General features: G+C 39.3%; 1 protein-coding gene across 5 annotated transcripts in view; it reads right to left on the reverse strand.

The window, feature by feature from the left end:
• The window catches only part of anln (anillin, actin binding protein), a 105488-nt gene that overhangs the window by 56359 nt on the left and 24784 nt on the right, over nucleotides 1–24345 (reverse strand). For all 5 annotated transcript variants that reach the window (XM_087978598.1, XM_087978594.1, XM_087978596.1 and 2 more), the window contains exons 4-9: nucleotides 21284–21624; nucleotides 18327–18558; nucleotides 16131–16324; nucleotides 12273–12374; nucleotides 10976–11162; nucleotides 3310–3444 (exon numbers count right to left, since the gene is read on the reverse strand). In XM_087978598.1, the coding sequence (XP_087834724.1) occupies nucleotides 3310–3444; nucleotides 10976–11162; nucleotides 12273–12374; nucleotides 16131–16324; nucleotides 18327–18558; nucleotides 21284–21624 (1191 nt within the window). The remainder of the gene's footprint in view (nucleotides 1–3309; nucleotides 3445–10975; nucleotides 11163–12272; nucleotides 12375–16130; nucleotides 16325–18326; nucleotides 18559–21283; nucleotides 21625–24345) is intronic.

Consider the following 24345-nt stretch of genomic DNA (forward strand, 5'->3'; position numbering starts at 1 on the left):
CCACTTTGGGTATCTTTATCAAAATAGCTGCCCTGCAATTCTGCCAAATCCTCTTGTTTTGCGAACCTACATTTCCCCTCTTCCAAACCTTCAACACCATCCCCCCACCCAAATTAGTTTAAAGGTTTTTCTACAAGCCTAGTTATTTGATTTGTCATGACATGGGTCTCAACATGGTTGAAGTGAAGACCATCCCACCAAAACAGCTCATTTCTATCCTCGTACTGGTGCCAGTGCCTTGTGAACTGAAAGACATTCCACCAACAGCAATCTGAGCTATATAATTAACTCTTTCAGTTTGCCCACGGCTCACGTAGTAACACAGAAATTACATTGGAGGGTTCCGATTTTTAATTTGGCTCCTGACTGTTCAAAGCCTTATAGCAAAACCACCTTCCTTGGCCAACTAATGTCATTACTACCAATTTGGACAACGACTACTCAATTCCCTTCCTGTCCTTTCGAAGTTCTTCTCCAGCTCCAAGGAGATGTCTTTAATCCTGACACCAGGCAAGCAAGATAACCGACAGAACTCCCACTCAGCTGTGGAGAACAGCTTCAATCTCCTAATTGCACGGTCCCTGACCATAACTATGCTCCTATTACCTTTCCCCACTTGAATGGCTCCCTCTACCAAGGTGTTTTCAGCTCACTTCTTGAATTCTGCCTTTTTTTTCATATTTGGACAAAGTCCATAATATGGTCTGCAGTTGTTTGGCTCTGGAAGAAGCCAAACTGAGTAACAGTGAGCAGGTTATTGTTGAGTAAGTGCTCCTTGATATCATATCAACAATACCTTCCATCAAACCGATCAAGAGTAGACTTAAGGGACAGTGATTGGATTGGATTGGATTGGATTGGATTGTATCGATCCTGCTTTTGATCGACAGATTTGTCTTTTTTTTTCCCCAGGGAGGACAGATCTGGAAAATTGCCTGTGTTGTAGTTGTAATGTACGCCTTATCTAAGGACATATCTAGTTCTTGATTTCAATCTTCACTGTTATAGTGAGGATCCATAGTTCAAAATTATTTGCTATATCAAAACAAAAAAGGCTGAAGGCAGAGGATATCAGGTGGCATGAATACATTTGACTGAATACTGCAAGAACACGGTGGACCTCAAAAGGAGACAGAGTTGACACATCTATTCAGTATTTCAGCTTTGCCTTTATCATTGATGTATTAGATTCGCAAATCACTGTGGATGAGGTTACTTTTTGCAACCTTGTCTAGTTAATTGTCAGATTGTCTATCACCATTCATGACTGGACATGGCAGAGGTTAGATCTAAAGTCAATTCGTGTAGGACTGTTTGGCTGTCTGTAACCGGTTATCAATTTTTGGTCCAATTTCTGAGACCTTAACAAAGATTTTGTAGCGACTTTGCCACTTGCAGAACGTGTCAATGCTGGGTGGTCCACCTGGTTTTATTATTTGATTTTGATAGCAGATCACTACGTCACTTCATAAAGCAATTAAGAGGGAGCCATATTGTGGGTGAAGACCGATGTGAAAGCTAAGTCAGCCATGGACAGCAGACTTCTTCTCATTGGTTAAGTAGATGGATTTTTACAACAATCTGGTAGTTATATAAGAGTAACATGTTATGCCAGATTAGGTAATCAAATAATTTGAATTTCTCCAGCTGCTATGATTTGATCAAATTTTGCTAGTCCTGTAACATTACTACTGTTCTACAGTTGAGTGAGATGGGTGTAGATTTGGGAGAGGCTGGGGAATTCAAAGTCTCCATTCCCAAATTCTATCCCAAGAGGACTACAGTATATGCATTTAAGGATGTCAACCAACCTGATATGGTTTAGTTATTGTTGTTTTTCTACACTCAAGGTTCATATGTAAAACAATAGCTACTTAGGAAAAATTAGCGTAAAGTAAATGAGTCAACATTTCCAAAAAGGAAAAGGCTGAGGAGACAGGAGCATTATTTTAGTTAATCAGCTGCTGCATCATTATACTAAAGTTCCTATATTACCATGCTCATTTAGCAGCTTTAATGTAAAAGAAATTAAACAACCTTCAAACCATCTTCTAATATTAAGGGAAAACAGTTGGGGTCCATTAAAACACATTAATAACTGGTTAACTTCAGTCTTTCGGTCCTGTTTATCTGTCTTACTAAATACGGAGTTAATTTTATGTATAATATTAAAAATATGGATTAAGATTTCAGTTTTAGGCAACAATGTTCAACTTATTTAACTTCCCTCCTAATTCAAGATGATGATTTGACTGCTTGGCAGAAACAAATTGAGTGGCTAAGGTCAATTATAAAGGGGTGGTAGCGGCATTGTCGTAATTGGGCAAGTAATCCAGAAAAAGTTAATGTTTGGGGTCATGGGTTCAAATTCCACCAGGGCAGGTGGTGAAATTTAAACTGCCAATGCTCCTTAGGGAAGGAATGAATCATCCTTTTCTGATCTTTCCTACATGCAACTCCAGACCCAGAGCAACGTGGTTGACTCTTATCTGCCTTGTAAAATGCCCATAGCAAGCCAGAGATCAAGGAGAAATAGGGATAGGCATTAAAAATTAGCCCAGCCAAGACACTCACATTCCATGAATAAAAACAGAAAAATTCCACTCAAGTGTGGTCCAGTGGTAGATTATTTTTACATGGCACAAAATTTGCATATAATAAACACAGAGAAAGATGAACTACTGGGGAGGTACTGGGGGTAAAATCCATGGAACCGTGCAACTGCAATGCAGTTCTGGTGTCCTACCTAATATGTAGCACTCAGCCAACCTAAAGAAGATCAAGTGATCATTATCTCAGTGCTGTTCATGGAACCTTACAGTGCACGCATTGGCTGCCACATATACTAAAACAAATTCTCACACGGTAAAGCATTTGGGACACAAGTTGTGAAAAGCAGTTCGTAAGTGTTTTTTCTTGCACTATCTCACTCTAATGAAACCATTGGAGTATTGTGTGCAGTTCTGCAATCTACATTATAGATTGCAGATGCGTTTTAATTAATGAGCTGCTGCATCATTATACTACTGAAGTTCCCATATTATGATGCTCATGGATGTGCTTGCACTGAAGAGGGTGCAGAGGAAATTTACGAGAATGCTGCCTAGGCTGGACAGTTTTAGTCACAAAGCAAAATTAGATATACCAAGCTTGTTTTCTTAGGAGCACAGGAGACTGAGGGAGGATATGATTGAGATGTATGAAATTATGAGGAGCACAAACAGGGTAATAGGAAGAAACCTTCCCCTTGTAATCAGCAGACAAAGTACTATCACCATATGAAGAAATACTGAGATGGTATAAACTCACCAGTATTTCTTTCATCACCACCCTTTTCTTCATTCCTTGGCGCATTCTCTGTGACATTCAGTTGTTCAGAGACGAAGGTAACCTTTTTGAAAGGACTATTTGAAACCTCCTTCGAATTTTGTCCACAAGAAGCAACTATTAAAGTTAAACAAAAATGTACTGAAATCCAAATGCAGGCACAAAATCTCTAGCTAGTTTAAATATTAGTAAAATCCAGAGGTTCAGCTAAGTCAAGTAACAAGTTCGACTGATTTTTCCCACTCCACCTTGCTGTCTGACTTCACAAACTATCCATAGCAAACAAGATGGGAAATGATTTCAGATTCAAGGTAATTTGCAAAAGAACCAGATAATACAGGAGATCCTTTTGCAAATGCTATTTGTTAAATTCTGGAATGCACTCTAACTTTCAAATGGAGGAGCTAGTTAAATAGCTCCTCCAAAAGGGTAGCTTAGCCTTGATGGGGTGAATAACTTTCTACTCTGTTGTATTAATCCATTGCTTTGCTACTGAAACATAATAAAGTACGACGCCTTATTTCAAATAGCAGATTACCATTTCTTGACAGAGTACTTCTCAAAGACTGTTGAATGTGATACTTAATATTGTGTACATACAAAATTTCAACACAAAAATCTAATTCTGTTTTTGCACAATTTGAATTGCTTAAAAAGGTTTCCAAGTCTCAATGCATTGATTTCACATTTATTTTTGAATATACAGACTATAAGCTTCAAAATCACTAGTTACAAGGGGAATTGCTTCTACATCCTGATGTAGTCTACCTTGCAAGCTCATAAATCTAGTTTTATCTTGAACAAGATAGTGGTATCATCACTAGATTATTAACTCAGAAACTCAACAAATATTCTGGGGATCTGGATTCGAATCCTGCCATGGCAAATGGTGGAATTGGTAGCAGCACAGTGGTATACAGTTGGCAGGGAATTGCCCTGGGAATCCTCGACATCGACATCAGACTCCATGAAGTTTCATGACTTCAGGTTAAACAGGGGCAAGGAAACCTTCTGCTGACTACCAAGTACCACCCTCCTTTGGCTGATGAATCAGTACTGGACCATAGTGTTCAAGGCTTGGAGGAAGCACTGAGGGCAGCAAGGGTGCAAAGCGTACTCTGGGTGGGGGACTTCAATGTCCTCCACCAACAGTGGCTCAGCAGCAGCACTACTGATCAAGCTGGTTGGTTCCTAAAGGGCATAGCTGAGACACTAGGCCTGCAGTAGGTGTTGAGGGAACCAATAAGAGGGAAAAACTTCTTTACCAGCTTCAGATACACCTGTCCATGGTAAGAATGACCACTGCAGAGTCATTGTGAAGACAAATTCCCACCTTCACATTGAGAATGCCCTCCTTCCACGTTATATAGCAGTATCACCTTGTTAAATGTGACAAACTTCAAACAAATCTAGCAAGTCAAAACTAGGCATCCATGAGGTGCAATGGACCACCAACAGCAGCAGAAATTACTCCAGCACAATTTTCAAACTCATGACCTGGCAGATCCCTTGCTCAACCACCATCAAGCCAGGAGATGAGCTCTGCAGAGCACATTTCTGAAGCACGGTCACTTGACCTAAAGCAGTAACACTTTTTTACCACAGATGCTGCCAGACACATTGATTTTTCCAGCAGTTGCTGCTTTTGTTTCTGATTTCCAGCACCTGCAGTTCTTTGTTTTTATTAAGCCAAGGGATCAATCCTGGTTCAAAGGCAATTGCAGGAGGGTGTACCAGGAGCAGCAGCAGGCATAACTACAAATGAGGTGTTAACCTTGTGAAACCACCAAACAAGAGGACTTGCATGCCAAACAGGACAAGCAGCAAGGGATAGACAAAGCTAAGGAATTCCACAACCAATGGATCAGATCTAAAAACTCTCCAGACCTGCCACATCTGGTCATGAATATTAGTGGACAAATAAACAATGCACTGGAAGAGAAGCCTTCGCAAATATCCCCATCTTTGATGATGGAAGAGTCCAAAACTTCAGTGCAAAAGATAAGGCTGAAACAATCACTACAATCTTCAGCCTGAAGCACTGAGGGGATGATTCATCTTGGCCTCTCCCACAGATTCCAGTCTTCAGCCAATTTAATTCACTCCACGTGACATCAAGAAATGGTTGGAGACGATGAAAACTGCAAAGGTAACGGGTCCTGACAACATTCTGGCAAAAATAAATAGTGCTGAAAACTTGTATTCCAGAACTTGCCACTCCTCTAGCCAAGCTATTCCAATGCACTTACATCACTGGCATCCACCCAACAATGTGGAAAACTGCCCAGGTATATCCTGTACACAAAAAGCAGAACAAATCCAACCCAGCCAATTACTGCCCCATTGGTCTACTCTCAAATCATCAGTATTGGATAGTATCATCAACAGTGCTATCACGCAGCACCTGCTCAGCAACAACCTGCTCAGTGATGCCTCGTCTTGGTTTTGCCAGGACAACGCAGCTGCTGACCTCATTACAGCCTTGATTCAAATATGGACAAAAGAACCAAATTCCAGAGTGCAGGTGAGTGACAGCCCTTGACATCACGGGCACATTTGACTGATTGTGGCATTGAGGAGCCTTAGCAAATCTGTAGGGCAAAATCTGCTGGTTGGAGTCATAGGTGACACATAGGAGGATGGTTGTAACTGTTGGAGGTCAGTCATTTCAGCACCATGACATCGGTGCAGGAGTTCCTCAGGGTAGTATCCTAAGCCCAAAATCTTAAGCTGCTTCAATGGCTTTCCTTCCACCATACAGTCAATATTGGGGATACTTGTTGATGATTGTGCAATGTCCAGCACCATTCGACAATTCCTCAGATAATGAAGGAGTTCACGTTCAAATGCAAGACGACCTGGACAACATCCAAACTTGGAATTAATATTTGCACCACACAAACACCAGTCAATAACCATATCCAACAAGAAATAATCAACCAACCCCCTTGACATTCAATGGCGTCATCACTACTGAAGCCCAATTATCCTTGGAGTTACCATTGACTAAAAACTCAGCTGGACTCACCACATAAAGACAGTGGTTACAAGAGTAGATCAGAGGCTAGTAACTCATCACCGGACTCCCAAAGAATGAAAGTGAGGACTGCAGATGCTGGAGATTAGAGTCAAGATTAGAATGGTACTGGAAATACACAGCAGGTCAGGCAGCATCCGAGGAGCAGGAGAATTAATGTTTCAGGCAGGAGACTCCCAAAGCTTGTCCATCAGCTACAAGACACAAGTGAGAAGTGTGATGGAACACTCCCCACCGGCCTGGAAGGTTGCAGCTCCAAAAACACTCAAGGAGTTTGACACAATCACAGCATCCTGCTTGATTGGCACCATATCCACAAGCATCCATTCCCTCAGTCACTGACACTAAGTAGCAGTATAGTAGCAAGATGCACTACAGAAATTCACCAAAGATCCTTAAACAGTATCTTTCAAACCCACTACCACCCCATCTAGAAGAACAAAGGCAGCAGATACATGGGACACCACCATCTGCAAGTTTCCCTCCAAGTCACTCACGTACTGATTAGGAAATATACTGCCACTCTTTTACTGTCACTCTGTCAAAATCCTAAAAATCCTTCCAGGGACACTGTGGGTCAACCTACAGCAAGTGTACTACAGCAGTTCAGGAAGGCAACTCGGGACGTGCAATAAATGCTTGTCTGCCAGCGATGCCATGTCCCACACATAATTAAAAAAGATTGTCTGAAGCGTGAAGTTCAAACAAATTAAAAGTTGTTGCTGCAGGTGAATGCAATTTTCTGTTAAAATGTTTGAAGAAATTTTATGCACTTATAAAACTAATTTATTGATATTCTCAAATCTCAAGATGAAAAGAAAATGAATAAGAGGGTAAAGATTTAAATAACCTTGATAGGTGGTTGAAGCAGAAGAATCAAAAGGATGATTAAACATCTAGTGCATGAAACAGAACAACTAGTGAAGTCCCTCAGTGATCAGTGTGGAATCTTGTTGTTTAAATTAAACACAGTTGACTTGGGTGTGGAAAAACAAAATTCTGCATGTTTACAGATAGTACCACACCAGGAGGAGCCTTAAAATAACAGGGAACAGACTAATCAATCTGAGTTGCTGGGTTCCTATACCAAGAAGTAAGGAACTTTGTTTAATGCTGGCAAATACAAAGCGATGAAATTGGGAAAGGCAACGAACAATGGCATGAGAAGCTAAATGGTACAGATAGTTTTGAACATCCTGATGAATAGGACTCTGAAGATATCAGGAAGCAGTTTGGAAAATTTGTGCACCCTTTAATGGTAGGGACAGAATACAAATCCATTGCACTGAGATTAGTTGTTTTTCAGACTTCCGGTAGTATTTGGAAGCTGAGTGCTGTGTACTGCAGTCCATTATGTTGGGCAGCAGCTTGATTGTGATCCTGCGGTATCTTTCTTTTACCCCTTCCATCAATCTGAGTTGGTCTTCAACATTTGAGAGTTCATGTAGTCATGATTTGGAGATGCCGGTGTTGGACTGGGGTGTACAAAGTTAAAAATCACACAACACCAGGTTATAGTCCAACAGGTTTAATTGGAAGGACACTAGCTTTCGGAGCGACGCTCCTTCATCTATCACCTGATGAAGGAGCGTCGCTCCGAAAGCTAGTGTGCTTCCAACTAAACCTGTTGGACTATAACCTGGTGTTGTGTGATTTTTAACAGAGTTCACGTGTATTGGTAAATTGTGCTGAAATCACATAATCAGAATCATAGAAGGGTATGATGCAGAAGGGAACCATTTTCCCTCATGCTTGCACTGGCGCATTAAATGAGCATCATGACCTTGTGCCAATCTCCTGCTTTCTCCCAATACCCTTGTACATTATTTTTATCCAAATAATCATCCAATACCCTCCTGAATGTCTTAATTTAACCTTCCTGAAGCACACTTCTGGGCAGTGTATTTCATACACTAACTGTTCAGTGAAAAAGATTTTCCTCACTTCACCCTTGCTTCTTTTGCAGATTATTTTAAAGTTATGCCCTGTTGTTCTTGTTTCTTCTATCTCTCCCCATCTAATTTTATCAAGCCTGCTCATGATTTTGAAAATCTCCATTAGATCTCGTCTTTGCCTTCTTGAACAGCAGTCCCTACCTCTTCAATCTTTCCTCACAACTGAAGTTCCTCATCCCTGAAATGGCTCTTGTAAACAGTTTCTGCATGCCTGCCAATGTATTCACACCCTTCCTATAATGTGGCACCTAGAATTGCACGCAATTTTGCAGCAGAGATCTAAAAGTGTTTTTTCCAAGTTCAACATCACCTTCTTGCTTGTTTACTCATCACCCTATTATAAAGCCACTGTGTTTCTTTACTTACTTTCTCTACCATTCCTGCCACTTTCAATGATCTGTGCACTGAAATACACCCAGGTCCCTCTGTTCCTTCACACCCCCTTGGCATTGCATCCCCTATTTTATGTTGTCTTTCAATGTTTTTCCTGGCAAAATGTATCAACTCATGTTTGCCTGCATTGAAATTCATCTGCAACCTATGTGCCAATTCCACCAACCTGTTTATGTCCTTCTGGAGTTCTACACTTTCCTCCTCACAGTTTACAATTCTTTCAAGTTTTGTATCATCTGCAAACTTTGAAATTGCCCCCTGCACATCAAGATCTAGATCAATAATAAAAAAAAAAACAGGAAAAGCAAGGGTCCCAATACTGATCCCTGAGGAACTCAATTGCAAACCTTGCTCCAGCCCAAAAAATATTCATTGATCATTACGATTTCCTACCACAGCAAATTTTGAATCCATGTTGCTATGTCTTATTCAATGATCTACAACTTTCCTCAATCTGTTTTGTGACACTACATCAAACACGTCCTGAAAGTCCATAGACACCACATCAACAGTGTTACCTTCATCAATCCTTCCTGTTAACTTCTCAAAAAAACGCAAGTTAGTTAAAAATGATTTCCCATTTAGACATTCATATTCCTAATGTAACAACTAATTCCATTCCGAATAATTGTCTCCAGAAGCTTCACCACCACTGAATTCAAACTGACAGGTCGACAATTGCAAGGCTTATCCTTACAACTATCCTTGAATAAGGCAATTGTTTGCGTTTTCCTGTCTTCTGGCACTTCTGCAGAATCTAGGGAAGACTGAAAGATTGAGGTCAGTGACCCTGCAACTTCCACTTTCACTTCCTTCAAAATCTTTGGATGCATCTCATCCAGTCCCAACACCTGGGCAACTTTAAAGTTGCTAGGGTCTATCCAAAACATTTATTTAAGAAAAGAGGGAGATAGAAAACAGAAAGCACAGACTAGTTAGCCTAAAATCCATCAGGGGGATGATTGCTAGAATCTGTTATTAAAGTAGTTACACTGGGATACCTAGAGAAAACAAAAATCGCAATGCAATCACGGAGATGCAATATGGCTTTGTGAAAGGGAAAGCATGCTGAATTAATTTAGGAGAGCTCTTTGAACAAGTAACGAACAGAACCTGTGAATGTGGTGTGCTTATAATTTCAAAAGGATTTGATTAAGTACCTCAAAAGTACATAAAATAAGAGCTTGTGGTGCAGGGGATAACACATTAGCATGAATGGAGGATTAGTTAGCTAACAAGTAGATGTGGGGAAATATGTTGTATATTTGCACAAGTATGATTAACTGTCACTTTAAGAGCCTAACCTTGTAACTAAAGTATGACATCATTAACTGTTTTGGGCAGATTCAAAAGCCTGTAACTTTGTTGCTTGCACAGTGAACATCTCCATAATAAAGCTCATGCTATTTATCAAGAGATCATTGCTGGGTCTCCAACTTTTTTTTACTATTTATAGTAATTGTAGCCTGCAACAACTATGAGGTACGCCAGAAAGTAAGTTGCCAAGAAAAAGTAGAGTGTCTCCAAAATTACATAGGATAAGTAACTGCACAAAAAATTAACAGGTAGGAATACAATATGTGAGAATGTGAATTTGTCCACTTTGGCAGGAATACAAAATTAGTACACTATATCGAGTGGGGTGCATAACTCTGGTACAAAGGAATGTGGATTTCCTGCTGCATGAACGACAAAGGGCTAGTATGCAGGTGAAGCAAGTGATCAGGAAGGTAAATAGAATGTTGGGGTATATTGCAATGGGAGTTAAATATAAAAGTGATAGCATTTACTGCACTGTACAGTGCAAACTACTGAATTTATTCAATGTGGATTTGGTTAGATTTTTGATAGCAAAGGGCTACATGGGTAAGCAAGAAAGTGGAATTGAGACCACAATCAAATCAGATGTGATTTTATGAATGGTTGCACACCTGGAGGGCCTATGATCCTAACGTTCTATGCTCCTTGATCATTGTAGGTGACCGATAGCTATGAGGTATCAGATGCCAGTGAAAATGTCAATGGAAGGGAATGACAGTCATTACAGGATACTAGCCAGAATGGATGACAGTGTTGGCCAAACTGTATATAATTACCAAATTGCGCATTCATTCTTTCCCCAGATTTTGATTTGAGCTTGTGACACAAATCCTGGAGTAGATGTGGCTGAGCATAGGTTTCTTATAACTAATAGTTTTCACAGGCAATTTCAAACAATAAACTATTCATGCACCACTAATTTCATTGAATTAGACCACCATACCTGCATAAGCAGAGTTAGATATTTTTGTAGATGATGGTTCAAGTGCCTCCATTAATGCACAGTTCACTGACGATTTTGGATTTTGTTGCAATGCTGACTGAGGTGGGTGCTGTGCAGCACTCATCTGGGATCTGTGAACTTTTGGACTCCCTTGCTCAGAGGTCCTAGGGAAAGAATCACTGCAGTCCTATTTTAAAGTTGAAAAAGAGAGGTGATTAGTTTGCTTTGTACATTTCTACTTTCTGCAATACAAGATTATTCCTATTGCCAGAGATACATGACATCCAAAACCTGGAATCATTGTTGTGAGGAACTAAATAGCCATGGACATGAAATGGTCTATCCGTTAATCCTGCATAACAACGAAGCCTCTTGCTTATGATGTATCCACTACTGTTGACTCTCGCTTCAACTCCCCAAGTCCTGAAATTACCTCACTACATCTCTCAGCCTCTCTTCCTCCAAGCCACTTCTTGAAACCCACCACTTTAACCAAACTACTCATCAGATGAAATTTGTCTTGAGATTCCCTACAGTGTGCAAACAGGCCCTTCGGCCCAACCAGTCCACACCGACCCATTTCCCTCTGTCTGATGCACCTAACACTATGGGCAATTTAGCATGGCCAATTCACCTAACCTGTACATCTTTGGATTGTGTGAGGAAACCGGAGCACCCGGACAAAACCCACGCAGACACTGGGAGAATGTGCAAACTCCACACAGACAGTTGCCCAAGGCTAGAATCGAACCTGAGACCCTGGTGCTCTGAGGCAGCAGTGCTAACCACTGAGCCACCATGCTGCCCCTAGCATAGCAGAAAAAATACGTGCATCGATTTATTAAAACCTTCAACACTGTAACACAGGGTCTTTTAAACCATAACCTAAAAGATGGAGGCCTACTCTTGGATTTGAAAAAGCTTTTAAGAATATACAAATTTCTTGAGATAGTAATCGCTTTAACTAATCGCCACATTGAACACAAATATCCATATAAACATTTATTTACAATACAGTAGTTACCCAAGAGGAATTTGGTTTAAAGTAACTGGATGTGATAAACTAAATTGCTTTATGTGAATGCCTCAGTTGAACTCATGCTGGGTTATTTAAAAATTAGCCTTTCTCAACAGCTTACAAACTCTTCCTACTTACTTCAAACCATGTTGGGTGTTATGAGGTTTTACTTCTCCAAGAAAACTAAAAGTTAAGTAGTGAAAAGAACAATATTAAAAGTAATTCTCAATTGCAGGCTTCTACAGTCATGATTTAATAAAATAATTCAAGGAGAAATACCTCTGATTGCTTCTCCAAGTTATTTTCTTTTTCCTTATCAGTACTCCACAAGTTACCCCTCTGAAAACGATTGCGAATATTAGCCAATTCTTTATCACGTTCCTGAAACACAATTACAACAACAAAATTTCAAAAACAAAAGGGGCTATCCTGACTCAATAAGAGGCATATTTAATAAAAGTTAAAGCCACCATAGTTCTACCAGAACATAGGGCTATACTCTCATTAGAAACAACTGGTGGCAGCTTAATCTGGATACCACCATGACTCAAGCGAGGGGAGGGGTTGAGATGGAGTCTTTCATGGTAACCTCAACCAGGGCAAGAATTGAACCCAAGCTATTCACAGTACTCTGCATCACAGATCTATCAACTTCTGCCTTAAATTCCCAACTTAGACTATGGAAATGTGAGCTCACATTGCTTACATATCTACTTAAGCCATTTAATCATTTTTATTACTAGAAGTAGAAACTAAACAAAATATTCTGAAACTCAAGACATGTATGAGTGACCTTCACACACTCTTAGCTTCTCATCTTTTACAAACCAGCTCTATTGGCAGAAGTAATTGCCTACAGAGCTGGTTTATCAACATGAGAAGCTGAAGGGATAAAATGGTCACTCAGACACGCGTTGACATCTGGAACATTTTGTTTGGTCATTAATAAGCATCTTTAATGCTATAAGTAAAAAGCTTAAGTAATAATTTAAGCATAGATTTCAACCAATGATACTGTTACTATCTTATGATAGAGATTGCAGAGGTTGGGACTGTATTCAATGGCATTTAGAAGAATAAGAGGCAACCTTTTTAAATTTAGATTCTTAGGGGACATGATAGGTTGCCCACTTAAGACAAAGGTAAAGAGGAATTTCTTGTTTGAAGGTAGTGAACCGGTGGAGGCTGAATCAGTATATTCAAGGCTGAGACAGACAGATTTTTAAATCAATAATTCAACCCATCGAGTCTGCTCCACCATTTAGTGAGATCATGTTTGATCTGATAACCATCAATTCAACTTTCCTGCCTCTTTCTCATCATCCTTGATTCGCTAACTGATTTTTAAAAATCTGCCTATCTCAACCTTGAATATACTTAATGATCCAGTTTCAACAGCCCTCTGTGGTCAAGAATTCGATAGATTCATAAACCTTTGAGAAGAAATCATTCCTCCCCATTTCGGTCTTGAATAGGAGACCCCTTACTCAGACATAATGCACTCTAGTCCTAGACTACCACTGCATTTACTCAATAAAGTCCTCTAAGAATTCTGTATGTTTCAATAAGGTCACTTCTCAGTTTTCTATGTTCCAATGAATAGAGGTCCAATAAATTCAGCCTTCTCTCATAAGACAGTCCCTCCATACGACAGATCACCACTTCTCTGACTACCTCCAAAGCCAGTATATCTTTTCTTAGAACAGGGGCCTAAAATGTTCACAGAATTCCGGCTCTGGACTAATTGGTGCCTTGCACAGATTTAATAAAACCTCCCTACTTTATTTCAAAGCAAACGGAATATGAAAGGCCAATCTTTCTATTACCCTGAATTTGGATGTAAATTATTTTTGTGATTCATAGATGAGGACTCCCAAATTCCCTCTATTCCACATTTTCTGCAGTCTTTCTCAATTTAAATAATATTCAGCTCCTCTATTCATCCTGCTAAATGCATAATCTGACATTTCCCCACATTATATTCCATGCACTACATTTTTGCCCACTCATTTAACCTAACTATATTCCTCCAAAAACACTTTGGGCTGCATGGTTCTTTGGTATTTCCCAGTCATGAAAGGCAGTACATATTTCCCCTGACTGGGTACCTAGAATCACAGAAGACAGTCTCACAATAAAGGGTTGGCCATTTAGGACTGAGATGAGGAAGAATTTCTTCTCTCAGTGATTGGTGAATCTTTGGAATTCCCAACCACAGGGGCTTGGTCATGGGTAAAGTTCAAAGCAGAGATAGATTTCCTGATATTAAAGACATCAAGGGAAATTGGAATCGTGTGATAAAATTGGCCATAGTTTTGCTGAATATCGCCTAAATTTTGAAAGATTGAATGGCCGACTGCTGCTCCTATAAGAATTCTCATATCTTCATTGATTTCTTCCCTTAGCATGAAATGACTTCTCATACCCAGTAATTTCAACCTCTATTTCAACTCATCAAATTTTCCTCCTGTCTTCAGTGCCCCTTTATTATCCCTAAATTTTTCTCTTCACGTAAATTTTCTAACCCACATTCACAGCCACTGTTTTGATTTTCCTACCATCTCACATGGTGATATCAAACAGAGAGAAGATCATGCCTGTTATGCACATTTGGCACTCTCCATCCTGAACTCTATCTTTTAGTATATTTGTTTTTGAAAAGTAAACTATTCCCAGACTCACTTACAACTACAACTTCAAAATTCCAACTGTCTTGCCATTGGCCTTCCCTTCAGCATAATATTTCAGTAGTGAACGATTTTCTCATACACACCTCAGCTTAACAGCTAATACCTAACTCACAATAAAACTGTTAACCTGGATGTCCCCTTATCTCAGCTCCCTCTTATCTTAAGTCTGCTTTATTAGTCATGTCAGAAAACATCTTAAACATTCACATTTGGCTGGGTCACATAAAGCACAATGGGATCTCAACACATCTGCTAAAACTGCTCTATCGGATGAGTCTGAAATGCAAATGATAACCTCCTCTTTCTTTCTCCACTACAAACCTATATCTCAAAACCCTTTCAGCTACTCCTCCACCTTTGTGTCTAATAATAGGTTTGGGAAGCTCATGGATTTCTTTGTCACTATGGTGGAAAGATTGATCGTGGGCATCTTTTATTTCTGCTAGTCAAAAGTCCTATTTTCTACCTTTAAAGTTTCTCACCTTTGTCCCGCCTCAGTTTCATCTGTTGTTAAAATCCTCACTTATTCCTTCATGTCTTTATTATCTCTATGCTTGATCATCCCAATACTATCCTCGCTGGTCTGCCACATTCTACACTTCTAAACGGCCTCCAGTATTTTAATTTGCACCAAGCCCTATTCACTTTATTAACCCTATGCTTGCTGACCTACATTGTTTAACCAGGAACCAATGTGTCAAATTTCAAATTTTCACCCTTAAATTTCAAATCCTATCACAGCCTCACTCTACCAGATGACTAATTATCTTGTCACGCACATTCATGCCTGGTCATCTCTCCAGCTTTAATATGCTCCTTAAAAATCTCTCTCTTTAACAAAGATTCTGCCCTAATGTCACCATGTAACCAGATGCCCATTTTTTTCTTTTATAACACCACTGGGAAGTACCTAAAGGCATTTTATTCTATTAAGTGGTCCTATTTGGATATTAAGACATTGTGGACTCTGTTGACATATCTTACTATCTGCTCAAATGACAATCCAGAAACCCATACACAGTTCCTTAGTACCATACCGAAGTTTCTGCTGCACTGTTAAGAGGTCATGTTTCAGATGACACTCAATTACAAGGCCTCATCTGCTCTCTCAGGTGGATGAAACAGAGCCCATGGTTCTAATTCAAGGAGACAGAAGGTAGTTTTCACAGCCATCCCAGCCCTTTCATATCCTTCATGTAACATTGCTAATATAAATGAGATTAACTACATCTTATCACATTAATGCTTGTAGGATCCTACACAACAGTGACAACAATTGAAAAATCTTCATTGGCTGCATGGTTCTTTGGTATTTCCCAGTCATGAAAGGCAGTACATAAATACAAGCCTTTCTTTCTAAATAGCATTAAAGGCACATCAAAACATGCCCATGTATTTAAAAGCTCAGAAATAATCTATGGATAAAAGTTCAAGTTCAAGTTCAGACCTGTTTACGTTGCTGAGTTAAATTTGCTGTTGTAGAAGGTTCCTGCTGTTTAAAAAGTCGATCCTGGATTGCTTTTGTGTTGGGTGTAACGTTAAGAGTTCTCTGTCCAGGAGTGGATGGAGCAGAGTTTGATACAACGTGTTGTTGGCATCGCTCACCAAAACGTTCCAGAAAAGACTTGACCCCTGTACCACCTGTAACATATTTGAGGATTATAAAAATATCATCACAAAATAAAAAGACAAATAAAACGCCAAATTCAACACGTTAATTCAATTGCAGAGCCTTTGGCTTTGATCTTTTTGTTGTCATTGTCTTCAGGAATAGTGTCTGAAGACTGGAGGATATCAAATGTTGTCCCCTTGTTCAAGAAGGGGAGTAGAGACAACTCTGGTAATTACAGACCAGTCACCCTTCAATTGTGGATAAAGAGTTGGAAAAAATTATAAGAGATAGGATTTATAATCATCGAGAGAGAAATAAGTTGACTAGGGATAGTCAACACGGTTTTGAGAGGATAGGTCATAGCAAGTGGATGGGGGTAAAGCAGCTGATGTGACTTATATGGATTTCAGTAAGGTGTTTGATAAGGTTCCCCATGGTAGGCTATTGCACAAAATACGGAGGCATGGGATTTAGGGTGATTTAGCAGTGTGGATCAGAAATTGGCTAGCTGAAAGAAGACAAAAGGTTGGTGGCTGAGGGAAATGTTAATCCTAGAGTTCAGATACTAATGGTGTATCGCAAGGATCTGTTTTGGGGCTACTGCTTTTGTTGCCACCCAGGTTGATAGGGTTGTTAAGAAGGCATATGACGGGCTAGCTTTTAATGGTAGAGGGATTGAGTGTCGGAACCAGGAGGTCATGCTGCAGCTGTACGAAGCTCTGGTGTGGCCACACTTGGAGTATTGCGTACAGTTCTGGTCACTGCATTACAGGAAAGATGTGGAAGCTTTGGAAAAGGTGCAGAGAAGATCTACTAGGATGTTGCCTGGTAAGGAGGAAAGGTCTTATGAGGAAAGGATGAGGGATTTGAGGTTGTTTTCGTTAGAGAGAAGAAGGTTGAGAGGTGACTTAATTGAGACATATAAGATAAATAGAGGGTTAGATAGGGTAGACAGCGAGAGCCTTTTTCCTTGGATGGTGATGGCTAGCACAAGGGGACATAGCTTTAAATTGAGGGGTGATAGAAATAGGACAGATGTTAGAGGTAGTTTCTTCAGAGTAGTAGGGTCATGGAACGCACTGCCTGCAACAGGAGTAGACTCGCCAACTTTAAGGGCATTTAAATGGTCATTGGATAAACAGAAGTTTGAAAACGGAATAGTGTAAGTTAGGTAGGCTCCACAGATCGGCACAACATAGAGGGTGAAAGGGCCTGTACTGTGTTGTACATTTAAATGTGAGACTCAATTGTCAGAGTACATGCAATCTTCCAAATGTTTGGTTTGTCTCAAACATCGTTTTCCACAGCAATAACAATTTTGATAAGGGATACTTTAACAGCAAGTGCAGGAATCATTTTTTTGTTTTAAAAAGAAAAGCATTGAGATTACAAATCATGCATTTTTTAAACAAATGATTGTTCATTTATTATGAGAAATTTGCAGTATCAATCCTGAATTTAACAATGCATGGAAATATATGAATAAAGAACTTAAATTAAATAAGGCACTAAGTCTATCTTTCTCCAATAGCTGAAAATGTGTTGCTGGAAAAGCGCAGCAGGTCAGGCAGCATCCAAGGAACAGGAGAATCGACGTTTCGGATATAAGCCCTTCTTCAGGAACGTGAATTCTCCTGTTCCTTGGATGCTGCCTGACCTGCTGCGCTTTTCCAGCAATACATTTTCAGCTCTGATCTCCAGCATCTGCAGTCCTCACTTCCTATCTTTCTCCAATAGCCAGTTTGGCCCAGACCAAAATGACTGCAAGCAAAGTTTCTATTCAATGTTCAATGGATTGGCAGATCCTAGATGTGATCTCCAGCTGTGCTGAAGAAAATACAGGAGAGCAATTGGGGCAATCTAAATGGTTTTTCTGCAGATGTGGAATGTTAAGATCAGTTAAAATAGCAGAAACCTATTTTAAGTACTCAAGTGCCAAAAGGGTTAAAATAAGGTTAAAATAATTGGAGAGATTTGCTCCATCAACATTGTCCTGCTCATCTACATCCTAATAATTCTTGTGAAGCTTACCTGGAGTAGTGAGAGTGTCTCTAGATTGAACCTGGGATGCTGACCGTTTGGTTTGTTGATTTTTACACTGGATCTGATGCGGAGTAATTGCCCCTTTTGCTGATATTGATTTGGCTTCAGTTTTCTTTGGACTAAGCTGAATTTTTTCTTGGGCAAGAGTCTTTTCAGGTACTGGTGACTTGGGCTCTTCAATTATCTTTGGACTGAGCTCTTTGGGCAAATTATCTACTCCCTGATAAAACAGATTAACCAGAATAAATCAGCAGAATTTATGTAAATGCACAATCTGAAATGCAAACCTATCAGAATCTTTCTTCAAATTTGATTTACAAAACAAACTTTAAATTGCAATTGTGCCCAAATAAATGGTTGCAACTTTTTAATATGGGTTTGTCAATAAATTGATTTTCTTTTTCACTTAAGTTTCCCACATCACAACAATCTCTGGAGATCTGCTCTAATTAAACTCAATGTGCCAGACCTCAGCTAAAAACCTCTAATTTTTTTCTAAAAAAAAAGGCATCGGTGCTTTGCTTCAGACTAGGAACTGACCATATAGCAACCTGAACTTGTACTGCACTTTCCAAACTTATACATCACAATGAACGGGACAATTAACAGAAAAAGAAGACTCCACAAATAGAGGAGCTCCATACATCAATGGAAAAGACGAGGTTGAAGTGTTCATAATCATCACATAATGTCAAGAAAAAGCTAAAGGCACTGGATTCTGCAACGGTCATGGGCCCTTAAAAAAATTTCAGCAATAATCCTAAAGATACGTACTCCAGGATTAGCTATGACGTTAAGTAAGCTGTTCCAGTGCAGCTACAACATGTATCTCCGTGGCAATTTGGGAAGTTTCCCAGATACGCCCCATTGACTAAAAGAATGATTAATTTAACGCAGCCAATTATCATCCATCAATCTACGCTCATCAGCAAATTGATAGTACCGTTGACAGTTCCTTCTATCTAGTTGTACTTGCTCCGCAATGACTTGCTCCCTGAGGCAGTTTGGATTCTGCAGGATCATTTGCCTCCTGATATTATTACAGTCTTTGACTAAACATAGACAAGAGAGCTGTTTTTAAGGGGTGAGGCAAGCATTACTGGTTGTAGCATCAAGAAACCCTAGGGAATCTGAAGTCAAAGAGAAATAGGGATAACTCCATGGTCTGATAATTGTGATTATTGAAGGTCAATCATCTCATTTCCAGGATATCATCGTAGCCGATTCTCAGAGTAGTGTCCAAGACCCAACCACCTTCATGAATGATTTTTCCTCCATCAAAGTCCAGAAGGAGGACGATTGTTGATGATTGTACAATGTTCACCATAATTTGTGAGCGGCACGGTGGCCTAGTGGTTAGCACTGCTGCCTCACAGCGCCAGAGTCCGGGGTTCAATTCCTGCCTCAGGCGGCTGACTGTGTGGAGTTTGCACGTTCTCCCAGTGTCTGCGTGGGTTTCCTCTGGGTGCTCCGGTTTCCTCCCACAGTCCAAAGATGTGCAGGTCAGGTGAATTGGCCATACTAAATTGCCCGTAGTGTTAGGTTAGGGGTATGAGTGGGTTGCGCTTCGGCGGGTCGGTGTGGACTTGTTGGGCCGAAGGGCCTGTTTCCACACTGTAATGTAATCTAATCTAATCTAAAATCTAATCTAATCTAAAAAATTTCCTCAGATACTGACACAAATGTCCATATGGATCTTGACTTAAGTGATAAATAATATTCATTCTACATTCTTGAGAGATTATTATTGACTTGTAGAAGAGAGAATCTAACCATCTTCTCTTGAAATTTAATGGCATTACTTCACTGATTAACATCAGCTATCATGCCATCACTGATATATTGTAGCAGCATTGTATTTCACCTACAAGATGCACTGCAGCAACTCATCAAGGCACCTTAGGCAGTACCTTCCAAACCCAGGGCAGCAGATAGATTGGAATATCATTGCTCAAGAGATACACCATCCTGACTTGGAACAATATTACCATTCTTTCTGGGTACTGGGTCAAAATTCTGGAATACTATCCTTAAGAGCACCATGGGCAACACTTTCTCAAGAGCAATTAGAGATGGGCAATAAATGACGAACTAGCCACTCACATCCCATGAATGAATACATTTTTAGAAAGTGTCAGATATCCAATAATCTGCACCAACATTCTAAGTCATTTTGCACTTTTAAGATTATACTCGAGGTCTACTAGTATCTGATTTACTGAAGTCACCATGGAATCAGCCCTAGCATGATAACAATAGACCACATTCAAGTTATGAACTTAAACGTAGCAGTCACAAATAAACTATTAAATTAAAAAACTCAAACGTCAACCTTGATCACTATCTAATGTTTCCTGTCAGTATTTTGGAGAGGATAATTTCAGTTTCAATAAAGTGGGTAACTCAACCCTACTTAAAGACATTCTACGCTCATTTGCTAGGGATACATACTTCAAAAGAAAAAGACCATTTTAGGCAGTGATCTGGAAGGCCATTTGCAGCAACAAATTTCTTTAGAAGGGTCATTCACTTAAAACATTAACTTGGTTGATCCTTGTTGACTGACCTGCTGTGTATTTCCAGTATTTTCTGTTTTTATACCAATGAAACAGTGCTTCAGCAGGAGGCATGACAGTCGTGGTAGAAATTTGAAGGGGCAGAGAAGAAACAAACTATAAGATGTTCCCTGGCCAAGAAAATAACATAGCATACCAGTGGTATTCAAATAAAAAAACAAACTGTCTATAAAAATTCTCATGAGGACATTAAGAAAAGATATAGGCTTATTAGCTAAGGGTAGAAATATGTACTTTGATTTTACAGGATAACAGTTAATGGCAAACTCCACAGGATTAGCAAAGTAGAATATATTCAAAATAATAAAAAGGATGAGAAACAGTTCATTATTAGTAATTTTGAGTCTTTTGTTTAATATCTTCACCTACCTGTGACACTGTAACGATAGCTTTATTAACTGTGCTTTCTACAGTTCTTTGAGGATGCGTTATTTCTTGCTGTTTAACACTGCTACTGTAGTCTGCAGCTCTGTTTGCTGCGGAAACAATTGGTAAACAAGCAGTACCAGGCTGTCCTGGCGGTTTGTTTTGCTTTATCGTCGGATGGCTCAAGTCATCGTCCCAGGAGCTAATTGTTGCAGCAAGGTTTGCAAAACGTTCTCTCCTTCCAGTTGGAGTTTTAGACTCGACAGTGCTCACTGCCTGCAGAGGTGGCGGGGACGCCGGTTTCCATGAGTGTGCAGGCAATACGGGTGGATCAATATCATTACCTGTTTAAGAAAAGAAACACAAAAAAAGGCAAAAGAAATTACATTAGATGTTCAAATTTAATTTTATAATAGATATAGGTTTATCTAAACAGTAGCGCTTACAATAAGCATTTAACAAATGTTAAAATATTCTAGCATTAAAGAGTTAGTATAATAATATAATAAACTATTCAATAAAATATTTTTTCCTCACATTACACTGAAATGTTTTAAAAAGGCTATTGACAGCACAGTTGTATGACCAGCATGCTACCAGTGTCTAAAATTTTAAAAAAAGGAATGTTTCTGATATAAACCACATCTATTCAATGAAATGCTATGCCTTCTAGGTCAGGAAATATTTGCAATTTAAAGTAATTTCTTTTGTTCCACAGAGACTTGTCATTTCAAGGAGCTGCTAAGCTTTAAGCTGTAAATATTCTCTTAGTAATTATCCTTTAACCATTACAGTGTCAGCATCTCCAGGGTATTCTGCCCTGTCAAGCCAGCATTTTATTATTAATCACTTTGTACAGTATAAACTTCAAAAGATTACCCAATCCAGAAATTCCACCATACAGATAAACCAGCAAACAATTCAACAGTTTGAAATTTGTTCTACCTCACTTACTAAAGTAGCTAAGAAATATAGATGTACATATGTTAGCCTTTAGTTAAGCTTTGTTCATTGATTTTTAAAATTTCATCTGCTTCTCACAAAGCCATCATCTTTTCCAAAGATTGCATGAATGCAAGTAAAATTAACCCAGTTGAAAAAAAGTTTCAAAAGACCATTTTCACTCTAATTAAAATTAAATTGTCGACATTTCTCAGGCTGCCAAAGTACACAATACAGGCAAAGGAAACTAACTTATCAAACTATATTACATTACCAATTGAGCTTCAGGGGTTGAAAGGAGACTGTAGAATCACTGAACTTATTAAATACATGCTTTAAACACGATAAGTCAGATTTGATGGAGTTCAAAAGTTAACACCTTCTTTGTGGGCCTCTCCAAGCAACCAACTTGTTCTTAGTTCTAGCAACAATCACTTCACAGAGTAGCCATGCAAGTATAGAAATTTTCCTTGTACTGTTTTTTGGAATTAAATTAGTATTCAAACTCCATACCCAGTCTTTATTTCACTCCTGAAATATCAACTATGTCAATTTGCATGTCAGACCTTCATCCACTAAATCTAGCTTTTTGCATTTCAGTTCCAGAATCAACTTTTGGTATAGTCCTCTTCAGCAGCTGAGTAAATTTTGACCCTACATGGGTTCTAATGATAACCAGAATTCTACTCCCCAGGTTACTGAGACAGCACCAAATTCCCAAATAAGTCATAATCCAAAATTACTTGGACTTCGATTTGGATATACATCACTCTCTTCACTACAGAAGTTCAAGATGGTTTACCACCATATTCTCATGGTCGACCGATGGACAGACAATACGAACTTGCCTCACAAGCAATGGTCATATCTTACATTAAACTAACAAAAATGCATATACACAAAGCATCACATAGCCCATCATTTGTCCTCACCAAACCCTATTGGGAATACATGCTACTGGCCCTAGCGTATGTCTTCAAAATCTTAACTGCAGTTTCTAGTCTCTCTATTCTCTCACTTCCATGAATTCCTATGATCTCCTTGTGTTCTATGCCACTGCTCTCCTAACCCTGGTTTATGCAGTGAATGCCCTTCTGCTCTGCCAGATGCCAAAGCTTTAGCAGTCCCTAAAGAACTTGACGTTGCTCCATGTCAACAAATGGATCTTCGAAAGTCTCCTGAAAATTTACACATTCAAAATGCTTCAAATTATTATCTTACTTCAGGACAGTATTTGATTCTGACTTTGAAATGAATTGGGATGTTTTGCTACATTGAACATGCTCTCCAAATCAAAGTTTTTACTGCTGGTGTTGTAAATTCAGGTTTTAAATATAAATTATGAATGGATTCCATTCTTGGGCCTGTTCACAAGTCAATTTGTATGCAACTCAGAACAATGCAGAACAACATAGAACAGCCATTCTTAAATATAGGAAACACTTGTATGTCAGATCTTCAAAATTAGACACCTGTATGGGATTGCGTTCCAAATACGAGCATTTGCAATTCAGACATTTGTAAATCACAAACACCATATATCCTGGTATGTGGGCTGAAATTAGCTTCCAATTTTAGATTTATTTACCCACCTTCTGCAGAGATTTAAAACTCTGTCTCCAGACCATTAACAGAGGCCATGTCTGCAAGCCACCTTCTGGAACCACTGGAGAAAATGTGAACTAGATACACCAATTGTGCTTTCAGAAAGTGAGTTTGATGACTTTGATCCAATGACAGTGAGGAGACAGCAAAAAAAAAATTCAAATCAAGACAGCATGTAGCTTGTAGTTGGTTGCTTTCCCATGCAACTGCCCTTAGTGATGGTACAGGTTGTGAATTGGAAAGTGCCAAAGGAGCCTTGGTGAGTTGCTGCAATACATCTTGTAGATGGTATACACTGCTGTCACTGAGTAAAGATGGTAGGAAGAGTGTTGTTTCCCCTTGTGGGACAGTCAAGGACCAGAGAATACACTGTCATTGTGGGAGTCACCTATTTAAGACAGAGGGGGCAGAAATAATTTTCTCTCAGAGGGTAATGAATCTTTGGAATTCTTTACTGCAGAAGCCTGTCAAGACTGGGTTGCCAAGCATATACATGGCTGAGATAGTTTGATTTCTAA

The sequence above is a fragment of the Chiloscyllium plagiosum genome, unplaced genomic scaffold (genome assembly GCF_037043375.1).
Source record: "Chiloscyllium plagiosum isolate Xiang-an unplaced genomic scaffold, Cpla_swu_hap1 HiC_scaffold_34, whole genome shotgun sequence".
Taxonomy (NCBI): Eukaryota; Metazoa; Chordata; class Chondrichthyes; order Orectolobiformes; family Hemiscylliidae; genus Chiloscyllium; species Chiloscyllium plagiosum.